At 41.5% G+C, this 24,351-nt stretch overlaps 1 protein-coding gene across 8 annotated transcripts in view; it reads left to right on the top strand.

Moving 5' to 3' along the window:
• Positions 1-10,650: 10,650 nt before the first annotated feature.
• LOC106581152 (neural cell adhesion molecule 1-like) overlaps positions 10,651-24,351 on the top strand; it is a 145,479-nt gene continuing 131,778 nt past the window's right edge. For 6 of the 8 annotated variants that reach the window (XR_014381906.1, XR_014381907.1, XM_082966649.1 and 3 more), the window contains exon 1: positions 10,651-10,914. Coding sequence is in view for 6 of the 8 variants with exons in the window: in XM_082966649.1 (XP_082822775.1) it covers positions 10,863-10,914 (52 nt within the window). In the remaining 2 variants the exon portion in view is untranslated. The remainder of the gene's footprint in view (positions 10,915-24,351) is intronic. The other 2 variants (XM_014163013.3, XM_082966648.1) reach the window with 1 other exon arrangement.

Genomic DNA, 24,351 nt, shown 5'->3' with positions numbered 1-24,351 from the left:
TCCTCTCCACATTTTCTTCCTCTGTTTCTGCTGCTAAAGCCACTTTCTACCACTCTAAATTCCAAGCATCTGCCTCTAACCCTAGGAAGCTCTTTGCCACCTTCTCCTCCCTCTTGAATCCTCCTCCCCCTCCCCTCCTCCCTCTCTGCGGACGACTTTGTCAACAATTTTGAAAAGAAGATTGACGACATCCGATCCTCGTTTGTTAAGTCAAACGACACCGCTGGTCCTGCTCACATTGCCCTACCCTATGCTTTGACCTCTTTCTCCCCTCTCTTTCCAGATGAAATCTTGCGACTTGTGACGGCCGGCCACCCAACAACCTGCCCGCTTGACCCTATCCCCTCCTCTCTTCTCCAGACCATTTCCGGAGACCTTCTCCCTTACCTCACCTCGCTCATCAACTCATCCTTGACCGCTGGCTACGTCCCTTCCGTCTTCAAGAGAGCGAGAGTTGCACCCCTTCTCAAAAAACCTACACTCGATCTCTCCGATGTCAACAACTACAGACCAGTATCCCTTCTTTCTTTTCTCTCCAAAACTCTTGAGCACGCCGTCCTTGGCCAGCTCTCTTGCTTTCTCTCTCAGAATGACCTTCTTGATCCAAATCAGTCAGATTTCAAGACTGGTAATTCAACTGAGACTGCTCTTCTCTGTGTCACGGAGGACCTCCGCACTGCTAAAGCTAACTCTCTCTCCTCTGCTCTCATCCTTCTAGACCTATCTGCTGCCTTTGATACTGTGAACCATCAGATCCTCCTCTCCACCCTCTCCGAGTTGGGCATCTCCGGCGTGGCTCACTCTTGGATTGCGTCCTATCTGACAGGTCGCTCCTACCAGGTGGCGAGAATCCGTCTCCGCACCACGTGCTCTCACCACTGGTGTCCCCCAGGGCTCAGTTCTAGGCCCTCTCCTATTCTCGCTATACACCAAGTCACTTGGCTCTGTCATATCCTCACATGGTCTCTCCTATCATTGCTACGCAGACGACACACAATTAATCTTCTCCTTTCCCCCTTCTGATAACCAGGTGGCGAATCACATCTCTGCATGTCTGGCAGACATATCAGTGTGGATGACGGATCACCACCTCAAGCTGAACCTCGGCAAGACGGAGCTGCTCTTCCTCCCGGGGAAGGACTGCCCATTCCATGATCTCGCCATCACGGTTGACAACTCCATTGTGTCCTCCTCTTAGAGTGCTAAGAGCCTTGGCGTGACCCTGGACAACACCCTGTCGTTCTCCGCTAACATCAAGGCGGTGACCCGATCCTGTAGGTTCATGCTCTACAACATTCACAGAGTACGACCCTGCCTCACACAGGAAGTGGCGCAGGTCCTAATCCAGGCACTTGTCATCTCCCGTCTGGATTACTGCAACTCGCTGTTGGCGGGGCTCCCTGCCTGTGCCATTAAACCCCTACAACTCATCCAGAACGCCGCAGCCCGTCTGGTGTTCAACCTTCCCAAGTTCTCTCACGTCACCCCGCTCCTCCCCACACTCCACTGGCTTCCAGTTGAAGCTCGCATGTGCTACAAGACCATGGTGCTTGCCTACGGAGCTGTGAGGGGAACGGCACCTCCGTACCTTCAGGCTCTGATCAGTCCCTACACCCAAAGAAGGGCACTGCGTTCATCGACCTCTGGCCTGCTCGCCTCCCTACCTCTGCGGAAGCACAGTTCCTGCTCAGCCCAGTCAAAACTGTTCGCTGCTCTGGCACCCCAATGGTGGAACAAGCTCCCTCACGACGCCAGGACAGCGGAGTCTATCACCACCTTCCGGAGACACCTGAAACCCCACCTCTTTAAGGAATACCTGGGATAGGATTAAGTAATCCTTCTGACCCCCCCCCCCTACCCTCCCCCCAAAAAAATATATAGATGTACTATTGTAAAGTGGTTGTTCCACTGGATATCATAAGGTGAATGCACCAATTTGTAAGTCACTCTGGATAAGAGCGTCTGCTAAATGACGTAAATGTAAATGTAAATGTTCTTATTGGTGTCCTTTAGTAGTGGTTTCTTTGCAGCAATTCAACCATGAAGGCCTGATTCACGCCGACTCTTCTGAACAGTTGATGTTGAGATGTGTCTGTTACTTGAACTCTGTGAAGCATTTATTTGGGCTGCAATCTGAGGCTGGTAACTCTAATGAACTTATCCTCTGCAGCAAAGGTAACTCTGGGTCTTCCTTTCCTGTGGCGGTCCTCATGAGAGCCAGTTTCATCATAGCGCTAGATGGTTTTTGTGACTGCACTTGAAGAAACTTTCAAAGTTCTTGAGATTTTCCATATTGACTGACCTTCATCTTAAAGTAATGATGGACTGTCATTTCTCTTTTCTTATTTGAGCTATTCTTGCCATAATATGGACTTTGTCTTTTACAAAATAGGGCTTCTGTATACCCCTCCCTACCTTTTCACAACACAACTGATCAAACGCATTTAAGAAGGAAAGAAATTCCACAAATTAACTAATTTAACAAGGCCAACTAATTCGAAATGCATTCTAGTTGACTACCTCATGAAGCTGGTTGAGATAATGCCAAGAGTGTGCAAAGCTGTCATCAAGGCAAAGGGTACTCTGAAGAATCTCAAATATAAAATATATTTTGATTTGTTTAACACTTTTTCATTTACTACACGATTCCATGTGTTATTTCATAGTTTTGATGTCAATCAAGTTAGAATAGCTACCATAGTACGAAGGTAAAATAGTGCAATAAGTGTATAAGCATGTAAAGTATGGTTTGCACATGTAAAATATGAGTTGCACCTGTATAATCAGTTTTGTAGTTGCAAAAAAGATTTGCAAACATATTTTCTTTTGAGAATAAATGCAACAACACTTGCAAGCACATAATGGGATGTGTGAATTGGATGTGTGGACCGGGCAGAAGAAGATTCACAGAAGAAGATTCACCAGTCGCAAGTTTAGTCAAATCTTTTTGAACTCATTCACATATACACTTACATGCTTGCAAGTGTTGTTGCATTTATTCTCAAAAGATGATACATGTTTGGAAATATTTTTTGCAACTACAAACTGATTATACAGATGCAACTCATATTTTAAATGTGCAGATCATACTTTACATGCTTATACACGTAAGGCACTATTTTAAATTCATAAGATAGCTTGTCTATATATCTTAGCTGGCTGGCAATAAGTAAATGTACTGAATAAGTCTCATATTCCTTTCAATCTTTCCCCGATTTGACCAGAGATGCAGAGAAGCATATTTGATATTTGTTTTAAGAAATAACCACCAGTCAGGAGGATACAGACAGCTCAAGAGGTATGCTTATAAATACAGTATGTAGAAAAATATATATATTTTTAGATAGAATTAAGCAAATTGATTACGGCTCTAGACCGCAAGGAAAAAGCTGTTTCAGGTGTTTGAAAAATGCAAAATTCCCCAATTCACGTACTTAGTGCCCCCTCATATTTTTGGGTGCATGACACACCTGGCTGTGTCTCACGTTTGTGAATAAATGACCAGTATTTGCAATGTAGGAATAGGCAATCAGCAAACAAAAATACCTGCTGAGCATGAATCAACATGAGAAACATTAAAACAAAGAGATGAATATAAATTAAGTGAGTGGCTTGTCATACATCAGGAATAAACTGACAATCCCAGACAACATTCTGGAGAGATTGAAGACGTGAAACAAACATAATGACATTGCACATTAGCTGTGAATACTGAGCACAAATACCATATTCCTGAGGACTGTCGCATCTCACCAAAAAATTTTTTAATAAACTCCACTGCACTGTCCGTTAATCAATAATGTCTGTTATGTCCTTCATCCAGCTAGATGGGCTCATTTGGAGAACAGGTTGGATGCTTATGTTTTGACAGATTTACGATGCTAGGCAGTTCTTCACCACCTGTTCAAACAACACAGCTGCGATGACGCCATTTTGTGTCATTATCAGATTGTAATTTGGATCTGTATTTCAGTTAGTGTAATTTGGATTTATATTTCAGTTATCCATCACAATAATTGAATGGCAAAGTATGACTTTTTTTTCATCTGGTATGGCTGCTGCTGTGTGAGTGAGTGACTATGATTGTGTGGTAAGAGTGTTTGTACTGTATGAGTGTGTTTGATTCAGAGGCACTTGCAGTAAGTTGTCCTGTATGGCTCAGTTGGTAGAGCATGGTGCTTGTACTGCCAGGGTTTGAGGTTCGCTTCAAGCGACCACCCATACGTTAAAATTTCAGCAAAATTGCATGAATCATTATGAATATGCTACATATGGAAACGTGAGAGAAAAATTAAGAAATCATTTTTTATATAATGACATTGTTCTTGTTGTAAGGGGACAATGTGCTAAGTGTGTTTTTGTATCAGACAAACCTTGATATTGAATTGAATTTAATCTTGGCTACACTTGATAATCTGAGGTAGACTTGTCAACGAACAGCAGTTATGTCTCTTCATATTCCAATGATTAGTAATTGGATGAAAACAATGCACATTTTCATTAGCTTTTTAATTTATGGACCCTATGATGGTGTCATGCGTTTTATTGTTTTGTTTTCAGACCAAATCAGTGCTACCAGTTAATTCAGTAGCAGTCTCTCTCGCTCATTCATTTGTCACTCCAAAGTAATTATTTTTTGGTAAAGCATGATAAGATTGCAAGGTTGTTTCAAACAGAGTGTGTCATTTATTAAATGGAAAATAGAATGCATTATCAGAAGGTAAGCTTTTTAGTCTCTCTTATTTAGAGTGCCATTTTGTCTCTCACTCTCTCTAGCGTGTGTGTGTGTGTGTGGGTGTCAGACAGAAGTGGATGTTCATGTTGTTGGGATTTTTCAGATCCAGGGGTAAAGTGTAGAACCAGACATGAGATCAGACAACAACGTGAAAGAAAAAGTAAAGATTTAATGCATGGTAATGGAGAAAGTACATGGAACCACTATCTTTCAAGACAGCAGGGCTGTTACAGTGGGTGGGTCTACAGTATATTTGTCTATGGATGTCTCTGTCCCAGGACTGTCCTAAATGTACCTTGTATTTATCATTGAAACCTATCAGTTTTCTAGAATGAAAGTGTAGACAGCTGCTGCCCCCAAAAGATATCAAGGCAGCATTGCAGGAACATTGTAGATCCCTGCTAAATCCTATGGAAGTCCAGAGAGGACATAAAAAAACAATTCCCTCGTTATGTCGAGATAATAACTTATTTATCTCATGATCACTACATAACATGACAAAAGTTGTTTTGTCGAGCTCACAAGATATATTTTACTGGATGTATTGATGATAGATCGACAGTATGGCTGAGGCAGCTGAGCCCACGGTGGATCAGCACATATGTTTTATTGATTGCTACACTAAGGGATGGTACATTTCATGTTAACATTAGGCATTCATTTGTGTTTATCAGTTTGTACGCTAGAATGTTAGCAAGCTAAATGTCCCCTACCTTGAGCTAAGAGTTCATGGGACAGCTAAGCCATCGTGGGGCATTTAAGCCCTGGCAATGCCTGACAGGCAAACCAGTTTCTCAGGCTGTGGGCCACCGCCAAGACCACTGCCAATCGCATGCAAGCTAACTTGGTAAATCTTGTGAGCGAGCGAGCTAGCTAGTTCGTTATGTAGTCTTGTTATCTATTCTGGCTGTTTGCTTGCTTCACTGATATGTATATAATTTACTGCTCCATTCCTGACAGGCAGATCAGATTCAATAGCAGCCTCAGAGGCTGATAATTCACCATGCTGCCTTGTAGGATGTTTCATACAGCTGTACATTTCAATGAAACATGATGAAGCCACAAAATTGCCCTCTCTGGAAACCTGTGTTTCCAGAGAGGTGGATGGCTGCAAACGTTCTACTTTTAAACTCGGACAAAACAGAGATGCTTGTTTTAGGTCCCAAGAAACGAAGAGATCTTCTGTTGAATCTGACAATTAATGTTGATGGTTGCACAGTCGTCTCAAATAAAACTGTGAAGGACCTCGGCATTACTCTGGACCCTGATCTCTCTTTTGACGAACATATCAAGACTGTTTCAAGGACAGCTTTTTTCCATTTACGTAACGTTGCAAAAATCTGATATTTTCTGTCCAAAAATGATGCAGAAAAATTAATCCAGGCTTTTGTTACTTCCAGGTTAGACTACTGCAATGCTCTACTTTCCGGCTACCCGGATAAAGCACTAAATAAACTTCAGTTAGTGCTAAATACGGCTGCTAGAATCCTGACTAGAACCAAAAAATGTGATCATATTACTCCAGTGCTAGCCTCCCTACACTGGCTTCCTGTTAAGGCAAGGGCTGATTTTCAAGGTTTTACTGCTAACCTACAAAGCATTACATGGGCTTGCTCCTACCTATCTTTCCGATTTGGTCCTGCCGTACATACCTACACGTATGCTACGGTCACAAGACGCAGGCCTCCTAATTGTCCCTAGAATTTCTAAGCAAACAGCTGGAGGCAGGGCTTTCTCCTATAGAGCTCCATTTTTATGGAATGGTCTCCCTATCCATGTGAGAGACACAGACTCGGTCTCAACCTTTAAGTCTTTACTGATGACTCATCTCTTCAGTAGGTCCTATGATTGAGTGTAGTCTGGCCCAGGAGTGTGAAGGTGAACGGAAAGGCACTGGAGCAACGAACCGCCCTTGCTGTCTCTGCCTGGCCGGTTCCCCTCTCTCCACTGGGATTCTCTGCCTCTAACCATATTACAGGGGCTTAGTCACTGGCTTACTGGTGCTCTTCCATGCCGTCCCTTGAGTGGGTTGAGTCACTGATGTGGTCTTCCTGTCTGGGTTGGCCCCCCCCCCCCCGGGTTGTGCAGTGGCAGAAATCTTTGTGGGCTATACTCGGCCTTGTCTCAGGATGGTAAGTTGGTGGTTGAAGATATCCCTCTAGTGGTGTGGGGGCTGTGCTTTGGCAAAGTGGGTGGGGTTATATCCTGCCTGTTTGGCCCTGTCCGGGGGTATCATCGATTGGGGCCACAGTGTCTCCTGACCCCTCCTGTCTCAGCCTCCAGTATTTTATGTGTCGGGGGGCTAGGGTCAGTCTGTTATATCTAGAGTATTTCTCCTGTCTTATCCGGTGTCCTGTGTGAATTTAAGTATGCTCTCTCTAATTCTCTCTTTCTTTCTTTCTCTCTCTCGGAGGACCTGAGCCTTAGGACCATGCCTCAGGACTACCTGGCATGATGACTCCTTGTTGTCCCCAGTCCACCTGGCTGTGCTGCTGCTCCAGTTTCAACTGTTCTGCCTGCGGCTATGGAACCCTGACCTGTTCACTGTGATTACTATTATTTGACCATGCTGGTTATTTATGAACATTTGAACATCTTGGCCATGTTCTGTTATAATCTCCACCCGGCACAGCCAGAAGAGGACTGGGCACCCCTCATAGCCTGGTTCCTCTCTAGGTTTCTTCCTAGGTTTTGGCCTTTCTAGGGAGTTTTTCCTAGCCACCGTGCTTCTACACCTGCATTGCTTGCTGTTTGGGGTTTTAGGCTGGGTTTCTGTACAGCACTTTGATATATCAGCTGATGTAAGAAGGGCTATATAAATCAAATTGATTTGATATGTAAAGCTCCTTGCATGCAGATTAGGAGTCAGTGCATTATATATATGATCAAGAGAGGGTGTGCTCTATTCCTGGCTGATGGATCAGATTCAATAGCAGCCTCTGAGGTTGATAAATCAGGATGCTGCCTACTGCAAGGAGCTTTACCTATGAAACAGCCTAAAAGGCAGAATCCTGACATCAGCCTTTTGAGGCTGCTATGGAATTTGATCCAGGAATAGAGCTTACTCCCTGGATCATATACACATCTGCCAATAAAGCACTCTGACAGCTAATCTGCCAGCAAGGAGCCTTACCTATGAAACAGCCTACAAGCATCCTGAAATTGAAGGCTGAAACTGAATCTGATCATCCTGTCAGAAATGGAGCTCACCCACTGTGAATGCAAATATTATCCACAAAATACAAAGTGACACATATCAGTTATGCTAACAACCAATATAGATTTCAAGCTAGCTTGCTAGCTAACTAGCCAACAAGACTACCCAGCTAGCTCACAATACTAGCCAAGTTAGCTGCGATGTTCCTTGCATGTGATTGGCTGTGGTCTTGGTGGCGGCACACAGCCTTGGAAACAGGTTTGCCAGTCAACGCGCTACCACTAGGCTATCTGCCGCCCTGAACAAATGAATGGCTGATGACAACTTTTGTTATGTAGTGATCATGAGATAAATAGGTCATGATCTCGACATAACGAGGGAATAGTGTTTTTTATATGTCCTCTCTGGACTTCCATAGAATCCCGACATTCTCTCCATGTTTATTTTCTGCAACAACATGTGTGGCATTATACTACCACTAGATGGTAGCAGCTATTCAAAATGATATCTAAGTGCTGTTGAGTCGAGTGAGAAGCAAGCTCAATAGTAGTTCCTCAGTGACTCTGAGTGGAGGAAGGGTGATATAGTTCCAATTGAATTGACTTTAGATGTCTCATAGGTAGCTAGCTACATTGCTTTAAGATATTAAGATATTATATTAAGATATAACAAACAACAATGGCAATCATAATGGTAGTATACTGTTTGGTGTAGCTTACAAAGTAGGGCACTGTACTTGGAGAAGGACATAGGATGTCGGGACCATGGGAGTGATGAGGTCACATTCATTGCATTATGCTATGGGCATAATAACACAGTACCAGAAAAGAAACTAATAGAAAGAAGCTCATAAAAACATGAGATGCTCAAAGCTGCTAAGAGAACAGGTAATTTAGGCACTGAAAGATCAACTTAATCGTCTCTCTGTTTTGACAGATTTGTTCAATGTTTCTCATATAGATTTAAAGTAATGAAAACATGCGCAGGGCAGACCACACCAGTTGACGATTTCACATCGAAGTACCATAGGGTTATCAGTAAACTCTCAAAATAATAGCCAAGCTACTTCACCAGTTCTGGATCGAACTGTAATGCATGCTTTTAACCCCTGCATTAACTGTGTCACGGGAGCCAAGCTTGTGTGCAAGTATTTTGGGCAACATTCATTATAAATGGAGGATAGAGCAGATTGGTTCCATAGAGTTCGATCTACAGCCCTGGGCCCGCATTCAAATGTAGGAGTGCTGATCTAGGATCAGGTCTCCCCTGTCCATGTAATCTTATTCATCATGATCTAAAAGGGCAACTGATCCTAGATTAGCACTCATACTTTATGACGCTTTATGAATACGGGCCCTGGCACTGACCCTCTTTCACATAGCATCCATAAAGACAAACCCATGCTCTGTCTTCTAAGACGTCATCTGACCAATGGATACAATAGCTCTGGTAAGATGTAAAGCATTCACAGAATATCTGAACTGTTCTTTACACAACAACCCCAAACATGCTAGATAGGAGCAAAGGTGATGACATGTTTGGCATCATTATGGCTGACCAGTGAAACACTGGCCAACTATGTAGTGTAAGGAAGAGCCCTCTGTAGACTGGGCTGATAGCTCTGGTAAGGGTTATCAGTAGGTAGCTTCCACCCGGTTACGTAACCCTGCAACTTAAAAGCTACTACCCTATATACATAGACTTGAAATCACTAGCCACTTTAATAATGGAACACTAGACACTTTAACATGAAAATATATAGTATAACCTCAAATGACATAAACATATATAACTCCTTGAGATAGACACAACATCTCTAATTTGATGGTAATAACAATGTTACAAGTCTGTTGCAATGATACCACCTTCTCATTTCCTTTAGACTTAGGAGAATTGCGTTTGTGTTTGTGTGTGCGTGCGTGCACGTCAGTGTGTGTGTATGTGAGACACAAGCAGACTCCTCCAGTTCTCTGCCTCCCCAGATTAATATCAGGCCTGTACAAAGGGGCCCTCTATGTCCTGCAGGACAACTTCCAGGACAATGACTCCACTGTCTGACAACACCATCGCTAACTCCTGCTAACTGATACATATGCAGATATCGCAGCTCTGAGATCACAGGGAATCTTATCCTTCAATTGTACCTGTTCTTCCTGTGATAAATAGTGATAACAATGTTCATGATGATGGCGTGACCAAACCTTTCACTAGCGTATCAATTAATCAATTCGATTTGACAACAATACACAGAGCAAGTTGACTTGTAGCACTTTGTGACATCTGCTGATGTAAAAAGGGCTTTATTAATACATTTGATTGATTGATTGACTTTCTTTTTCACATATATTACTTGTGCATTGTCTAGACATGAATTTTGAGGTGGAATAAGAGATGTATTCTGTTTTCTGTCAGAGATGACAAAGAGAAAGAATTTGACTTCACAGATAGACATATCTTACCATGTCTATCTAACCATCTGATCTGCTTGAACTTCAGCTGCTGTATGCCTGCTATGTTTAGGCTTTTACAGATGTTTTATTTTAATAAAGCAGTCGTTCCCGAAATCAACAGTAGTTTGAATACGTCAAAATGTTGAATAATGGTATGCCGATTCGAATAGACCTTTAGTTTATGTTCGACCTATTTTGAATCAAAAGGTATGAGGTCCACGGACTACTGCGCATGGCGCACTATTTTACAGCAAATCCTTGTTATTCCGACTGGGCGGATTAATTCATGTGTGTATGGAGGCATTGGCTTTGTCACTCATTCTTTGAACAGTGTGCAGGCGCTGATCTTCTGCCGCCACTACATCGATAATACACTAGAAATACTACCAATTTGCCATACAAAAAATAAATAGCTAGCAATATGGAAATGTATTGTTTTTGAAAATATCAAGAACAACCACATATTGCAGGGTCCACAATCTTTATTAAGCCATTTGCGTGGTCTAATCAAGGAGTTGCAATGATCCACGCGAAGGATATCATTTTAGCCTTCCTTCTCGTGGGCTCTACAGGTAAGATGGCTAAGCTAATGTTACTGTTTTTCCTAATGGCTGCTATTCAGGCCAGGTATTTGATAAAATACTCGAATCAGGAAAAAGGTGGACTGTGCGTCCGTGACAATCCCCATCCATTGAGGGACTGTGTACAGTACATGTCCTTCCCTCGGCAGTAGCAGGTGGATGGATGAAGGAAGATTGTACAATACAACATTTTTGAATGAGATGGTATTTTAATGTGAATTGGCTGGTTAGCTGCTGCCACGCAGTTAGGGATGTTGTTAACATATTCTGCCATGGTGTACACGATTAAACATTTTCTTAGTTAAGAATACATGACTTTGTTTGATATATAGCTAGTTGTTTTATCATAATCTTAGGACAAGTATAATTTTCACAACTGTTAACTAACTAGCTACCCATCAGCAATGCCCCTTCCAGCAAGGCGTGAAGTTAATCTCATTACTTTAGGGTTTATATTTTGTCGTCATATCACCAGTAATTGCATTGATATAGAATACAGTATGGATGTGTCTATTGGATGGATAGCGTTTAAAATACTGCTTACGTGCGTACATCAATGCATATGTTGCTACTCAGTAATTCTCCTCCTGGTCATCTCTCCCAAACATCATCATGACTCCGGTCGCTCGAGCGTAGTGTCCGTCCGTAGGCGGGAGAGCGACTGCACGCAAACTGAAACGTTGCCATCACTGAAGGATTGTGTGAAATTGAGATTAAGCTACTGTCACAAGTGTGGCTACTTTCACTCGTTTACATTTTGTCAGCATCCATTTAACCTATGGTCCAGGTCCACACCTGTGTGGTCCAGCCCTATCAGCATTTTTTACAACAATTTCAAAGATTTTACTGAGTTACAGTTCATATAAGGAAGTCAGTCAATTTAAAATAAGTAATTAGGCCGTAATATATCGATTTCACATGACTTGGAATACAGATATGCATCTGTTGGTCACAAATACCTTATGGATCAGAAATCAGAAAACATGGATCAGAAATCAGTCAGTATCTGGTGTGACAACCATTTGCTTTATGCAGCCAGACACATCTACTTCACATAGAGTTGATCAGGCTGTTACTTGTGGCCTGTGGAATGTTGTACCACTCCTCTTCAATGGCTGTGCGAAGTTTCTGGATATTGGTGGGAACTGGAACACACTGTCCTACACCTCAATCAAAAGCATCCTAAACATGCTCAATGGATGACATGTCTGGTGAGTATGCAGGCCATGGAACAACTGGGACATTTTCATCTTCCAGGAATTGTGTACATATCCTTACGACATGGGTGGGGCATTGCATTATCATGCTGAAACATGAGGTGATGGCGGCAGATGAATGGCAAGACAATGGGCCTCAGGATTTCGTCACGGTATCTCTGTGCATTTAAATTGCCATCAATAAAATGCAATTGTGTTCGTTGTCCGTAGCTTATGCCTGCCTATACCATAACCCAACCGTCACCTTGGGGCAAACAGCGCGCCCACACAACGCTATCTGCAGATGAGCTTCCCTGAGACGGTTTCTGACAGTTTGTACAGAAATTCTTCGGTTGTGCAAACCCACAGTTTCATCAGCTGTCTGGGTGGCTGGTCTCAGATGATCCCGCAGGTGAAGAAGCCGGATGTGAAATGATGTTGGAGGCAGCTTATGGTAGAGAAATGAACATTCAATTAAAAGGAAACAGCTGTAGTGGACATTGCACGCTACCTCAACTTGAGACATCTGTGACATAGTGTTGTGTGACAAAATAGCACATTTTAGAGTGGCCTTCTATTGTGCCCAGCTCAAGGTGCATCTGTGTAATGATCATGCTGTTTAATCAGCTTCTTGATATGCCACACCTATCAGGTGGATGGATTATCTTGGCAAAGGAGAAATGCTCACTAACAGGGATGCAAGCATTTGAGAGAAATAATATTTTTGTGCGAATGGAACATTTCTGGGATCTTTTATTTCAGCTCATGAAACATGGTACCAACACTTTACATGATGTGTTTTATATTTTTGTTCAGTATAGATTGTGATGAAAAAAATTGGACTTCAATGGGTTGATATCACTCATGATGGTCAAGCAGAGATAACTCTTTGGATTTTACTGAGCTAGAATCCAGCAAGGCTTCTCATTCTCAACAAAGCAAAGCCCCTAAGATTACAATTAAGATCACTTTATTGGTCAATTGCACACAAGGTCCAACAGAAATTTGACTTCAGCTTTTAACACACCCCCTCCGAAAGACACATACACTACCGTTCAAAAGTTTGGGGTCACTTATAAATGTCCTTGTATTTGAAAGAAAAGCATATTTTTTGTCCATTAAAATAACATCAAATTGATCTGAAATACATTGTAGACCTGGTTAAGGTTGTAAATGACTATTGTAGCTGGAAATGGCTGATTTTTTTATGGAATATCTACATAGGCGTACAGAGGCCCATTATCAGCAACCATCACTCCTGTGTTCCAATGGTACGTTGTGTTAGCTAATCCAAGTTTATCATTTTAAAAGGCTAATTGATCATTAGAAAACCCATGTTTGAAAAATGTTGTTCTGATTAAAGAAGCAATAAAACTGGCCTTCTTTAGACTAGTTGAGTATCTGGAGCATCAGCATTTGTGGGTTCGATTACAGGCTCAAAATGGCCAGAAACAAAGAACTTACTTCTGAAACGTGGTAGTCTATTTTTGCCTCACAAGTCCTCAACTGGCAGCTTCATTAACAAAACAGCAGTCTCAACGTCATCAGAGAAGAGGTGACTCAGGGATGCTGGTCTTCTTTCAGTGGGGTGAAAATCTGTCCAAGTTAGTATACAGATACCCTTGCATGTTTTTATAGCCTACCCAATCTATTGGTGGTGCATAAGTGCAGGAATCCAAGTATTTCCCTACTTGATTACAAAACATGGCCCCTATTGTCTTGTGTTATAATAAAACATAGGCCTATGCATCAATAAATAGACTTCTTATCTTGGGAATCTGTGATTGCGTCTCTCTTTGTGTCTCACTTTGGCTATAAAATCATGTTTATGATGGTCATATACATGTAGCTAGAAGTGTAATAAATGCTTCGTGAACATACTAGATCGTTACTGAAGGTTTTAGTGGTGATGCTCACTCAACTGATAGTCTACACACTGTGTGTGACTCATCTCTGTGATGTCACCTCCTGATATGGTGACGAGTTACGGTCCTCAAGCTTTAGCTGGGATGGAGGCTGAGCCTGCTAATAATGCTGCCTTCCTGCCAGAAGCAGAACACTGTTACTCCCCTGAGATTCTATAGTAGTGTGAGGAGGAGATGCTAATTGGAAATAGACCTTTGCTTATCATGTCAACAAGCAATGCTGTTGTTCCTCTCAACATATCAGCCATTTAAATATACATTTTGGCTCGAATATCCTCAAATGCTGTTAACTTTACTGTATTTTAAAAAAGTAGGCCTATTGACACTTTTCCACATCTGTCGATGGTTTTATATCAACTAGAGGTCGACCGATTATGATTTTTCAACGCCGATACCGATACCGGTTATTGCAGAACCAAAAAAGCCGATACCGATAAATCGGCAGATTTTTTAACTTTATTTGTAATAATGGCAATTACAACAATACTGAATGAACACTTATTTTAACTTAATATAATACATCAATAAAATCAATTTAGCCTCAAATAAATAATGAAACATGATCAATTTGGTTTATATAATGCAAAAAAAAAGTGTTGGAGAAGAAAGTAAAAGTGCAATATGTGCCATGTAAAAAAGCTAACGTTTAAGTTCCTTGCTCAGAACATGAGAACATATGAAAGCTGGTGGTTCCTTTTAACATGAGTCTTCAATATTCCCAGGTAAGAAGTTTTAGGTTGTAGTTATTATAGAAATTATAGGATTATTTCGCTCTATATACGATTTGTATTTCATATACCTTTGACTATTGGATGTTCTTATAGGCACTTTAGTATTGCCAGTGCAACAGTATAGCTTCCGTCCCTCTCCTCGCCCCTACCTGGGCTCGAACCAGGAACACATCGACAACAGCCACCCTCGAAGCAGCGTTACCCATGCAGAGCAAGGGGAACAACTACTCCAAGTCTCAGAGCGAGTGACGTTTGAAACGCTATTAGCGCACACCCCGCTAACTAGCTAGCCATTTCACATCGGTTACACCAGCCTAATCTCGGGAGTTGATAGGCTTGAAGTCATAAACAGCACAATGCTTGAAGCATTGCGAAGAGCTGCTGGCAAACACATGAAATTGCTGTTTGAATGAATGCTTACGAGCCTGCTGGTGCCTACCACCGCTCAGTCAGACTGCTCTATCAAATCATAGACTTAATAACATAACATAATATAATAACATAAGACATAATAACACACAGAAATACGAGCCTTTGGTCATTAAAATGGTTGAACCTGGAAACTATCATTTCGAAAACAAAACGTTTATTCTTTCAGTGAAATACGGAACCGTTCCGTATTTTATCTACTGGATGGCATCCCTAAGTCTAAATATTGCTGTTACATTGTACAACCTTCAATGTTATGCCATAATTAATTACGGCCTTTGTTAGGAATAAATGGACTTCACACAGTTCGAAATGAGCCAGGCGGCCCAAACTGCTGCATATACCCTGACTGCTTGCACGGAACGCAAGAGAAGTGACACAATTTCCCTAGTTATAAGAAATTCATGTTAGCAGGCAATATGAACTAAATATGCAGGTTTAAAAATATATAGTTGTGTATTGATTTTAAAGAAAGGCATTGATGTTTATGGTTAGGTACATTGGTGCAACGACAGTGCTTTTTTCGCAAATGCGCTTGTTAAATCATCACCCGTTTGTCGAAGTAGGCTGTGATTTTATGAGAAATTAACAGGCACCGCATCGATTATATGCAACGCAGGACACGCTAGATAAACTAGTAATATCATCAACCATGTGTAGTTAACTAGTGATTATGTTAAGATTGATTGCTTTTCATAAGATAAGTTTAATGCTAGCTAGCAACTTACCTTGGCTTCTTGCTGCCCTCGCGTAACAGGTAGTCAGCCTGCCACGCAGGCTCCTCGTGGAGTGCAATGTAAGGCAGGTGGTTAGAGCGTTGGACTAGTAACCGGAAGGTTGCAAAAACGAATCTCTGAGCTGACAAGGTAAAAATCTGTCGTTCTGACCCTGAACAAGTCAGTTAACCCACCGTTCCTAGGCCGTCATTGAAAATAAGAATGTGTTCTTAACTGACTTGCCTAGTTAAATAAAGGTGTATTAAAAAAAGAAAACGGCAAATCGGCGTCCAAAAATACCGATTGTTATGAAAACTTGAAATCGGCTCTAATTAATCGGCCATTCCGATTAATCGGTCAACCTCTAATATCAACCTATACTCATAGTTTCACGTCGGAATTTGCTTTAATTGGATTTTTTAACCATGAATTATGCGTGGTTACAGGGTTAATTATGCGTGGTTACAGGGTTAATTCCGTGTGGTTACAGGTAGGGATGCACGATATATCGGTGAACATATCGGAATTGGCCAATATTAGCTAAAAATTCTAACATCGGTATCGGCCGATGTCTAGTTTAACGCCCCGATGTGCAAAACCGATGTCAAAGCTGACCTCATTCCGCCACGTAAAATGTTGCGCTATATGTGCAACACAGCATTCCTAAACTAGCCCACAATGTCTGCTGTGTGGATCGAGCAGTCAACAAGTCGAGCAGTCATTTGAAAGAGTAAGAACATTTCAGCGAGACAACTCAAAGGCGAAATCCATTAAAGCCAAGATAATGGAATTCATTGCACTTGACAATCAACCGTTTTCTGTTGTGGGTGATGTTGGCTTTCGTCGACTGGTCGAGCACCGGTACACACTACCAAGTGAGCTATTTTTCAGATGCTGCCCTACCGGAGTTACGCAGTAATAGCGTCACTGCTATTAGCTTCACGACATACATACTATGGAACGCCGTTTGGGTCTTTGCGTGTCAAGAAAGATACAGTAGCACTGTCAAAGCTGTACAAAAAAGTCTGCATACAAGCAAACACCGGCCATGAACGATGTGTTTAAAATACTGCATTGGTAATAAAGCATCATTTGTTTGACCACAACTTCTGGGGTAGCTAGCTTTAGCTTGGCACCTAGCTAGCACCAATACAACCAGCCTGAAAACAATGACCAGTAGAACCTGCAGTCATTTTCATTATTCTTAGCAATGATTTAGGAATCTTTGTGAGTAAGTACTCACGAAGTAGTCACTTCAGTTCATGAAAATAAATAGCTAGTCAGCAACTTAACCCTGTTGCCCAAAGCTAACGTTATAAGCAGCCAGCTAGCTTCATCTGGCTAGTGAGGCTCGACCACACCGGGTTATGTGTTGTGAAGCTAGCCACAATAAGGATTAGGCACAATAGTGTAATTTGCAGTTTTCCTTCAAAATAAAAGTATGTCTTTGACAGTGATGGAAATTAGGGTTATTTAAGATGATGACACCTAGCTATATAGTTAGCTAGCTAACTATATAGCTACTGAAACAGATGTTGTGTTATTTGACACATCAAATAGTGTTATTTGACGTCTATCTTTTTTGACACGCAAAGACCCAAACGACGTTTGGGTCTGCATGCATGTGTGCAACTGAGGGACATTCAGAAACTTGTCCCGAAGCCACTCCTGCGTTGTTTTTCCTATGTTCTTTGGATCGTTGTCCTGTTGGAAGGTGAATCTTCACCCGAGTCTGAGGTCCTGAGCGCTCTGGAGTAGGTTTTCATCAAGGATCTCTCTGTACTTTACGTCGTTTGTCTTTCCCTTGATCCTGACTGGTCTCCCAGTCCCTGCCTCTGAAAAACATCCCCACAGCTTGATGCTGCCACCACCATGCTTCACTGTAGGGATGGTGCCAGGTTTCCTCCAGACGTGACGCTTTGCATTCAGGCCAAAGAGTTCAATCATGGTTTCATCAGACCAGAGAATCTTGTTTCTCATGGTCTGAGAGTCCTTTAGGTGCCATTTGGCAAACTCCAAGCGGGCTGTCATGTGCCTTTTTCTGAAGAATGGCTTCTGTCTGGCCACTCAACCATAAAGGCTTGATTGATGGAGAGCTGCAGAGATGGTTGTCCTTCTGTAAGGTTCTCCCATCTCCACAGAGGAACTCTGGAGCTCTGTCAGAGTGACCATCGGGTTCTTGGTCATCTCCCTGACCAAGGCCCTTCTCCCCCGATTGCTCAGTTTGGCCAGGCAGCCAGCTCTAGGAAGAGTCTTGGGGGTTCCAAGCTTCTTCCATTTAAGAATGATGGAGGCCACTGTGTTCTTGGGGACCTTCAATGCTGCAGACATGTTTTGGTACCCTTCCCCAGATCTGTGCCTCGACATAATCTTGTCTCAGAACTGTACGGACAATTTCTTTGACCTCATGGCTTGGTTTTTGCTCTGACATGCACTGTAAACTGTTGGACCTTATATAGACAGGTGTGTCTTTCCAAATCATGTTCAATTAATTGAATTTACCACAAGAAACTGCTTAAGGATGATCAATGGAAACAGGATGCACCTGAGGTCAATTTCGGGCCTCATAACAAAGGGTCTGAATACTTATGTAAATAAGGTATTTCTGTTTTTTATTTTTAATAAATTTGGAAAAAAATCTAAAAACTGATTTTCGCTTTGTCATTGTGGGGTATTGTGTGTAGATTGATGAGGAAAAATGTTTATTTAATCCGTTTCAGAATAAGGCTGTAACGTAACAAAATGTGGGACATGTCAAGGGGTCTGAATACTTTCCGATTGCACCATAAGATGGAGAGAGGAGGTTGGAAATGACATGTCAGAGAGAGTCAACACGTAAGCTAGCGTCTGATTCATAATGCTTTTGGAGTAACGTCTCCATTTCGAGGTTTGTGTTTAGATATATCAGCGGTATGGAGGTTGATGCTTGCAGTCCTGCACTTGGTGATGCTGGTTAGCCTCTCTATGAATGGTAACTTTGACATCCAAGAAGTAATATCTCAAAGTAGAATATTGGCAGAGGCAGACACAGACGTAGGCTATGCCTCACCTCTCCATGGACCATTTTAGTTCCTGCTGTGACTGTCTGCACAGTCTTATGAGTGGTGATTATGACAACAACAACAACACTACAGCCAATCATGTAGGCCTAGGTCTATGTTTGTATTTCTGCTGGATCCTGTCATATGATGGTGACGACCCCAGCCAATCATGTGAGTGGAGATTTTTCTCCAATCTCAGTTGCCAGGGAATCATAGGATAATCTTCATTCAGATCATAGCTGACCACTTACCAGCATTATCTACTAAAGCTGTGTTTGTTTGTAAACATGCTGAAATCAGGACGCAATGGCCAGTGCTCTTTCTTCATATTGAACAGCATGGACATACCTGCAGTGAGCTTTCACCCAGGACTCCTCCATTACAACCTTCTCTGAGAAGAATAGGCATATGTACAGAACGTTATAACACACTTCCTAGCCTACACTTAGTTGCTGGACTGCTATCTTTAGTTTAGCTGGTGTTTGAATAGCATGTGTTGCTTAAGCTGTTAATGGCTGGGCTCCCTCTCAGACAAGCTGGTTGGCACCTTGGAGCACTTAGCATGTACAGTGAAACTTCTATTTCAATATGGCTTTTAATTAATGTTTATTAATCCTATTTTATGGCTGTATTACACCTTAATAACTGTATATTTGATGTGTTGTAGACTAAGTTGTTGGATCAAGCCAAGATTCATGTCTGCATTTTATAAGCCCAGTTGGCATCTGGCTTTACTCATCCTCAACCCTGTATAGGCAGCTGTGAGTGTGTGTGTTTGTGCTTGCATGCGTGCGTGCATGCGTGCAACTGAGGTGTGGATCTTGTGAGGCTGGCCAAATAATCCACAAGGAAATATTTCCCAGTACAAGATGATGATGATCTCAGATTGACGACCAGACCCAACTGGGATCATGGGGTGTTTGAATTCCTCTTGGATGGAGGAGCTACACCAATGTATGGATATGGATGGAGGATCTAGGAGGAATGTATGGATGAAGGATTCATTAAAACCAGAGTATGCACTGTTTGATATTCTGGATATCCAGCAGACCAGAGAATCTCTCAGAGGGGTAGGAGAGGACTGCTGCAGCCTTCCTCAGCCTCCCCTTTGATGGTAAGTGGAGCAGACAGATCCAGGCCTCTAAGAGATGAGAGATGCTTGGCCCTAGGGGACTAAAAACATGACGTTACACATGCACACTAACTCAGTGTTCTGACTAACTCAGTGTTCTGACTACACACAAAACAACACTCACAGTGACTAGGGCTGTGATGGTCATGGAATTTTGGATGACAGTTATTGGTCAGTCAAATGATCGCGATCACCGTTATAACCGTTAGAATAGCAAAGACGCACATTTTCTCCTCTCCTTCGCTCCTGACTGCATGTGCTGCTGCTGCAGGAAGGGGGTGTGTTGCCTAGGCAACCAAATACTCATTTGCTACAACACCTTGCTTGTTTCAGCAAGGAGCAACAATGTTTCATCACGTTGTTAAGATTCCATGTTACCGCAGAAACAGACTCAACCACACGAATGCCATCCCATATTTAGTCAGCTGTTTGTTTAACAAAACAATATATATATAATAGAGGTCGGCCGATTCATCGGAATGGCCGATTAATTAGGGCCGATTTCAAGTTTTCATAACAATTGGTAATCAGCATTTTTGGACACCGATCATGGTCGATTACATTGCACTTCACGAGGAGCCTGCGTGGCAGGCTGACTACCTGTTATGCGAGTGCAGCAAGGAGCCAAGGTAAGGTGCTAGCTAGCATTAAACATATCTTATAAAAAACAATAAATCTTAACATAATCACTAGTTAACCACACATGGTTGATGATATTACTAGGTTATCTATCTTGTCCTGCGTTGCATATAATCGATGCGGTGCCTGTTAATTTATCATTGAATCACAGCCTAATTCGCCAAACGGGTGATTTAACAAGCGCATTCGCGAAAAAAGCACTGTCGTTGCACCAATGTGTACCTAACCATAAACATCAATGCCTTTCTTAAAATCAATACACAAGTATATATTTTTAAACCTGCATATTTAGTTAATATTGCCTGCTAACATGAATTTCTTATAACTAGGGGATTTGTGTCACTTTTCTTGCGTTCTGTGCAACAAAGTCAGGGTGTATGCAGCACTTTTGGCCGCCTGGATCGTTGCGAACTGTGTGAAGACTATTTCTTCCTTACAAAGACAGACAACTTCGCCAAACGGGGGATGATTTAACAAAATAGCAATCGTTGCACGAATGTACCTAACCATAAACATCAATGCCTTTCTTAAAATCAATACACAGAAGTATCTTTTTTTAAACCTGCATATTTAGTTAAAAGAAATTCAGGCAATATTAAACTAGGGAAATTGTGTCACTTCTCTGGCGTTCATTGCACGCAGATCCAGGGTATATGCAACAGTTTGGGCCGCCTGGCTCGTTGCGGGGACTAATTTGCCAGAATTGTACGTAATTATGACATAACATTGAAGGTTGTGCAATGAAACAGGAATATTTAGACTTAGGGATGCCACCCGTTAGATAAAATACGAAACGGTTCCGTATTTCACTGAAAGAATAAACGTTTTGTTTTTGAAATGATAGTTTCCGGATTTGACCATATTAATGACCAAAGGCTCGTATTTCTGTGTGTTATTATGTTATAATTAAGTCTATGATTTGATAGAGCAGTCTGACTGAGCGGTGGTAGGCAGCAGCAGGCTCGTAAGCATTCATTCAAACAGCACTTTACTGCGTTTGCCAGCAGCTCTTTGCAATGCTTCAAGCATTGCGCTGTTTATGACTTCAAGCCTATCAACTCCCGAGATTAGGCTGGCAATACTAAAGTACCTATTAGAACATCCAATAGTCAAAGGGGTATATGAAATACAAATGGTATAGAGAGAAATAGTCCTATAATAACTACAACCTAAAATTTCTTACCTGGTAATATTGAAGACTCATTTTAAAAGGAACCACCAGCTTTCATATGTTCTCATGTTCTGAGCAAGGAACTTAAATGTTAGCTTTTTTACATGGCACATATTGCACTTTTACTTTCTTCTCCAACACTTTGTTTTTGCATTATTTAAACCAAATTGAACATGTTTCATTATTTATTTGAGACTAAATAGATTTTATTGATGTATTATATTAAGTTATAATAAAAGAGTTCATTGTTCATTCAGTATTGTTGTAATTGTCATTATTAGAAATATATATATAAAAATTGGCCGATTAATTGTTATCGGCTTTTTTTGGTCCTCCAATAATCGGTATCGGCGTTGACAAATCATAATCGGCCAACCTCTAATATATAATGGTTATGGCGGTTATTTTATTTTCATGATGGTTTTCATCCAAAGTCCTAAGTTACACGTTTATATGGTAATTGTGCCAGTCCTAACAGTGACCCTCTCAGTAGTGATGGGGGAAAAAATTGATTCTGTTACATATTGGGATATTATTTTTGACAATACCACAATATAATGTTTGTGCTAATTGACTGTACCTGCACCAAAACAGTATTTTTCCATCGCAGCTTGTTCTTCATCTTCTTTAAGTAGGGAGACAATTTGTTTTCAGCACCTTTATTTCCATGATTGACCAAAACTCGTTTTCTCATGTGTCTCTCTTGTCCTTCTGCAGCTGACTTCAGCACAAGTACGCTCACGCCTGACAGATACAGTGCATTCGGAAAATATTCAGACCCCTTGACTTTTTTCACGTTTTGTTACGTTACAGCCTTATTCTAAAATTGATTAAATAAAAAAAATCCTCATCAATCACACAATACCCCATAATGACATAGAGAAAACAGGTTTTATATTATTTTGCAAATGTATTTTAAAAAACAACACAGAAATACCTTATTTACATAAGTATTCAGACCCTTTGTTATGAGTCTTTGAGCTCAGGTGCATCCTTTTTCCATTGATCATATTTGAGATGTTTCTACAACTTGATTGGAGTCCATCTGTGGTGAATTCAATTGGACATGATTTGGAAAGGCGCACACCTGTTTATATAAGGTCCCACAGTTGATAGTTCACGTCAGATCAAAAACCAAGCCATGAGGTCGAAGGAATTGTCCATAGAGCTCAGAGACAGGATTATGGAAAAAGTCAAGCGGTCTGAATACTTTCTGAATGCACTGTATATGATGAACAATATGTTTGGAACATCGAATCTCAATAAAATCACAGTATCGGCACTTAGGTATCGTGATAATATCATATTGTGAGGTCCCTGGCAATTCCCAGCCCTACCTCTTGTCACGTTCGTTGTACTGATTAGACCAAAACGCAGCGGGAACGTGTATACTCATCTTCTTTATTTAGATGAAAACCAAAACAAACACTTCAACAAAAACAATGACGAAGAAATAGTCCTGTGAGGCACACAGCCACACAATACGGAACAACTACCCACAAAAACCCATGAAAAAACACCCCTACTAAATAGGACCTTCAATTAGAGGAAACGAGGAACAGCTGCCTCCAATTGAAGGTCAACCCAATAACTAAACATTGAAATAGAAAGACTAGAACGACCATAGAAATAACGAACATAGAACATAAACCAAAACCCCGAAACACATAAAACAAACACCCCCTGCCACGTCCTGACCAAACTACAATAACAAATAACCCCTTTACTGGTCAGGACGTGACACCTCTCAGACACTATCAGAGGGATGACTTCCGACCCCCAGTGCCTGCTGCTTTTGTCACCGATTAGAATAAGAATTTATGCCCCTGTCATATTCATTCATAATATTATATAGCAGGGGCTAGTTTTCCATTGATCAGCAGCTACTATAAATGCAGTTTCTTGTTGTACTATTTTCTACCTTTATACATAGTTGTCTTGTTTCACTGTTTGCCCTTCAGGCTGAAGGGAACATAAAGTATATAAAAGCTGTCTGACTTGGTCGATGTTTTGTCAAAGCAGCAGCTGGCTGCCGATATAGTCTAGTTGGAGCACAGATTGGGTTTTAGCGCTTCAGATAATACAATTAGACATAAACGTATAATGGTATTCACCATTTCACAAATAATGGTTACCTTGGTATTGGCAGATCATTTGGCATTAGATCAGGATTTCTAATCAGACTTGGAAATGGGGTGAAAACAACCTGTCTTTTCAGAATAGCCACTTTCTTCTTACCCGTTTGAGCTGTTGATTAGACGCTATTCTTATCTGATGTCAACATAACTCAGTGACGGTGTCAGTCAGATTGGTCATGTTCTTGAGCTTTGGGTTAGGGTCCACCAACAGCTCTTTCCTTTTGCGGATTGTTTTGATGAGAGCATCCCATCAGTCCATATTACATAATCGTATGATGATGGTTGTTATAGAGGAGCAATTAGAGAAGTA

This window comes from Salmo salar, chromosome 20, assembly GCF_965601325.2.
Source record: "Salmo salar chromosome 20, fSalSal1, whole genome shotgun sequence".
NCBI lineage: Eukaryota > Metazoa > Chordata > Actinopteri > Salmoniformes > Salmonidae > Salmo > Salmo salar.
This window is presented reverse-complemented; position numbering and strand designations above follow the sequence as displayed.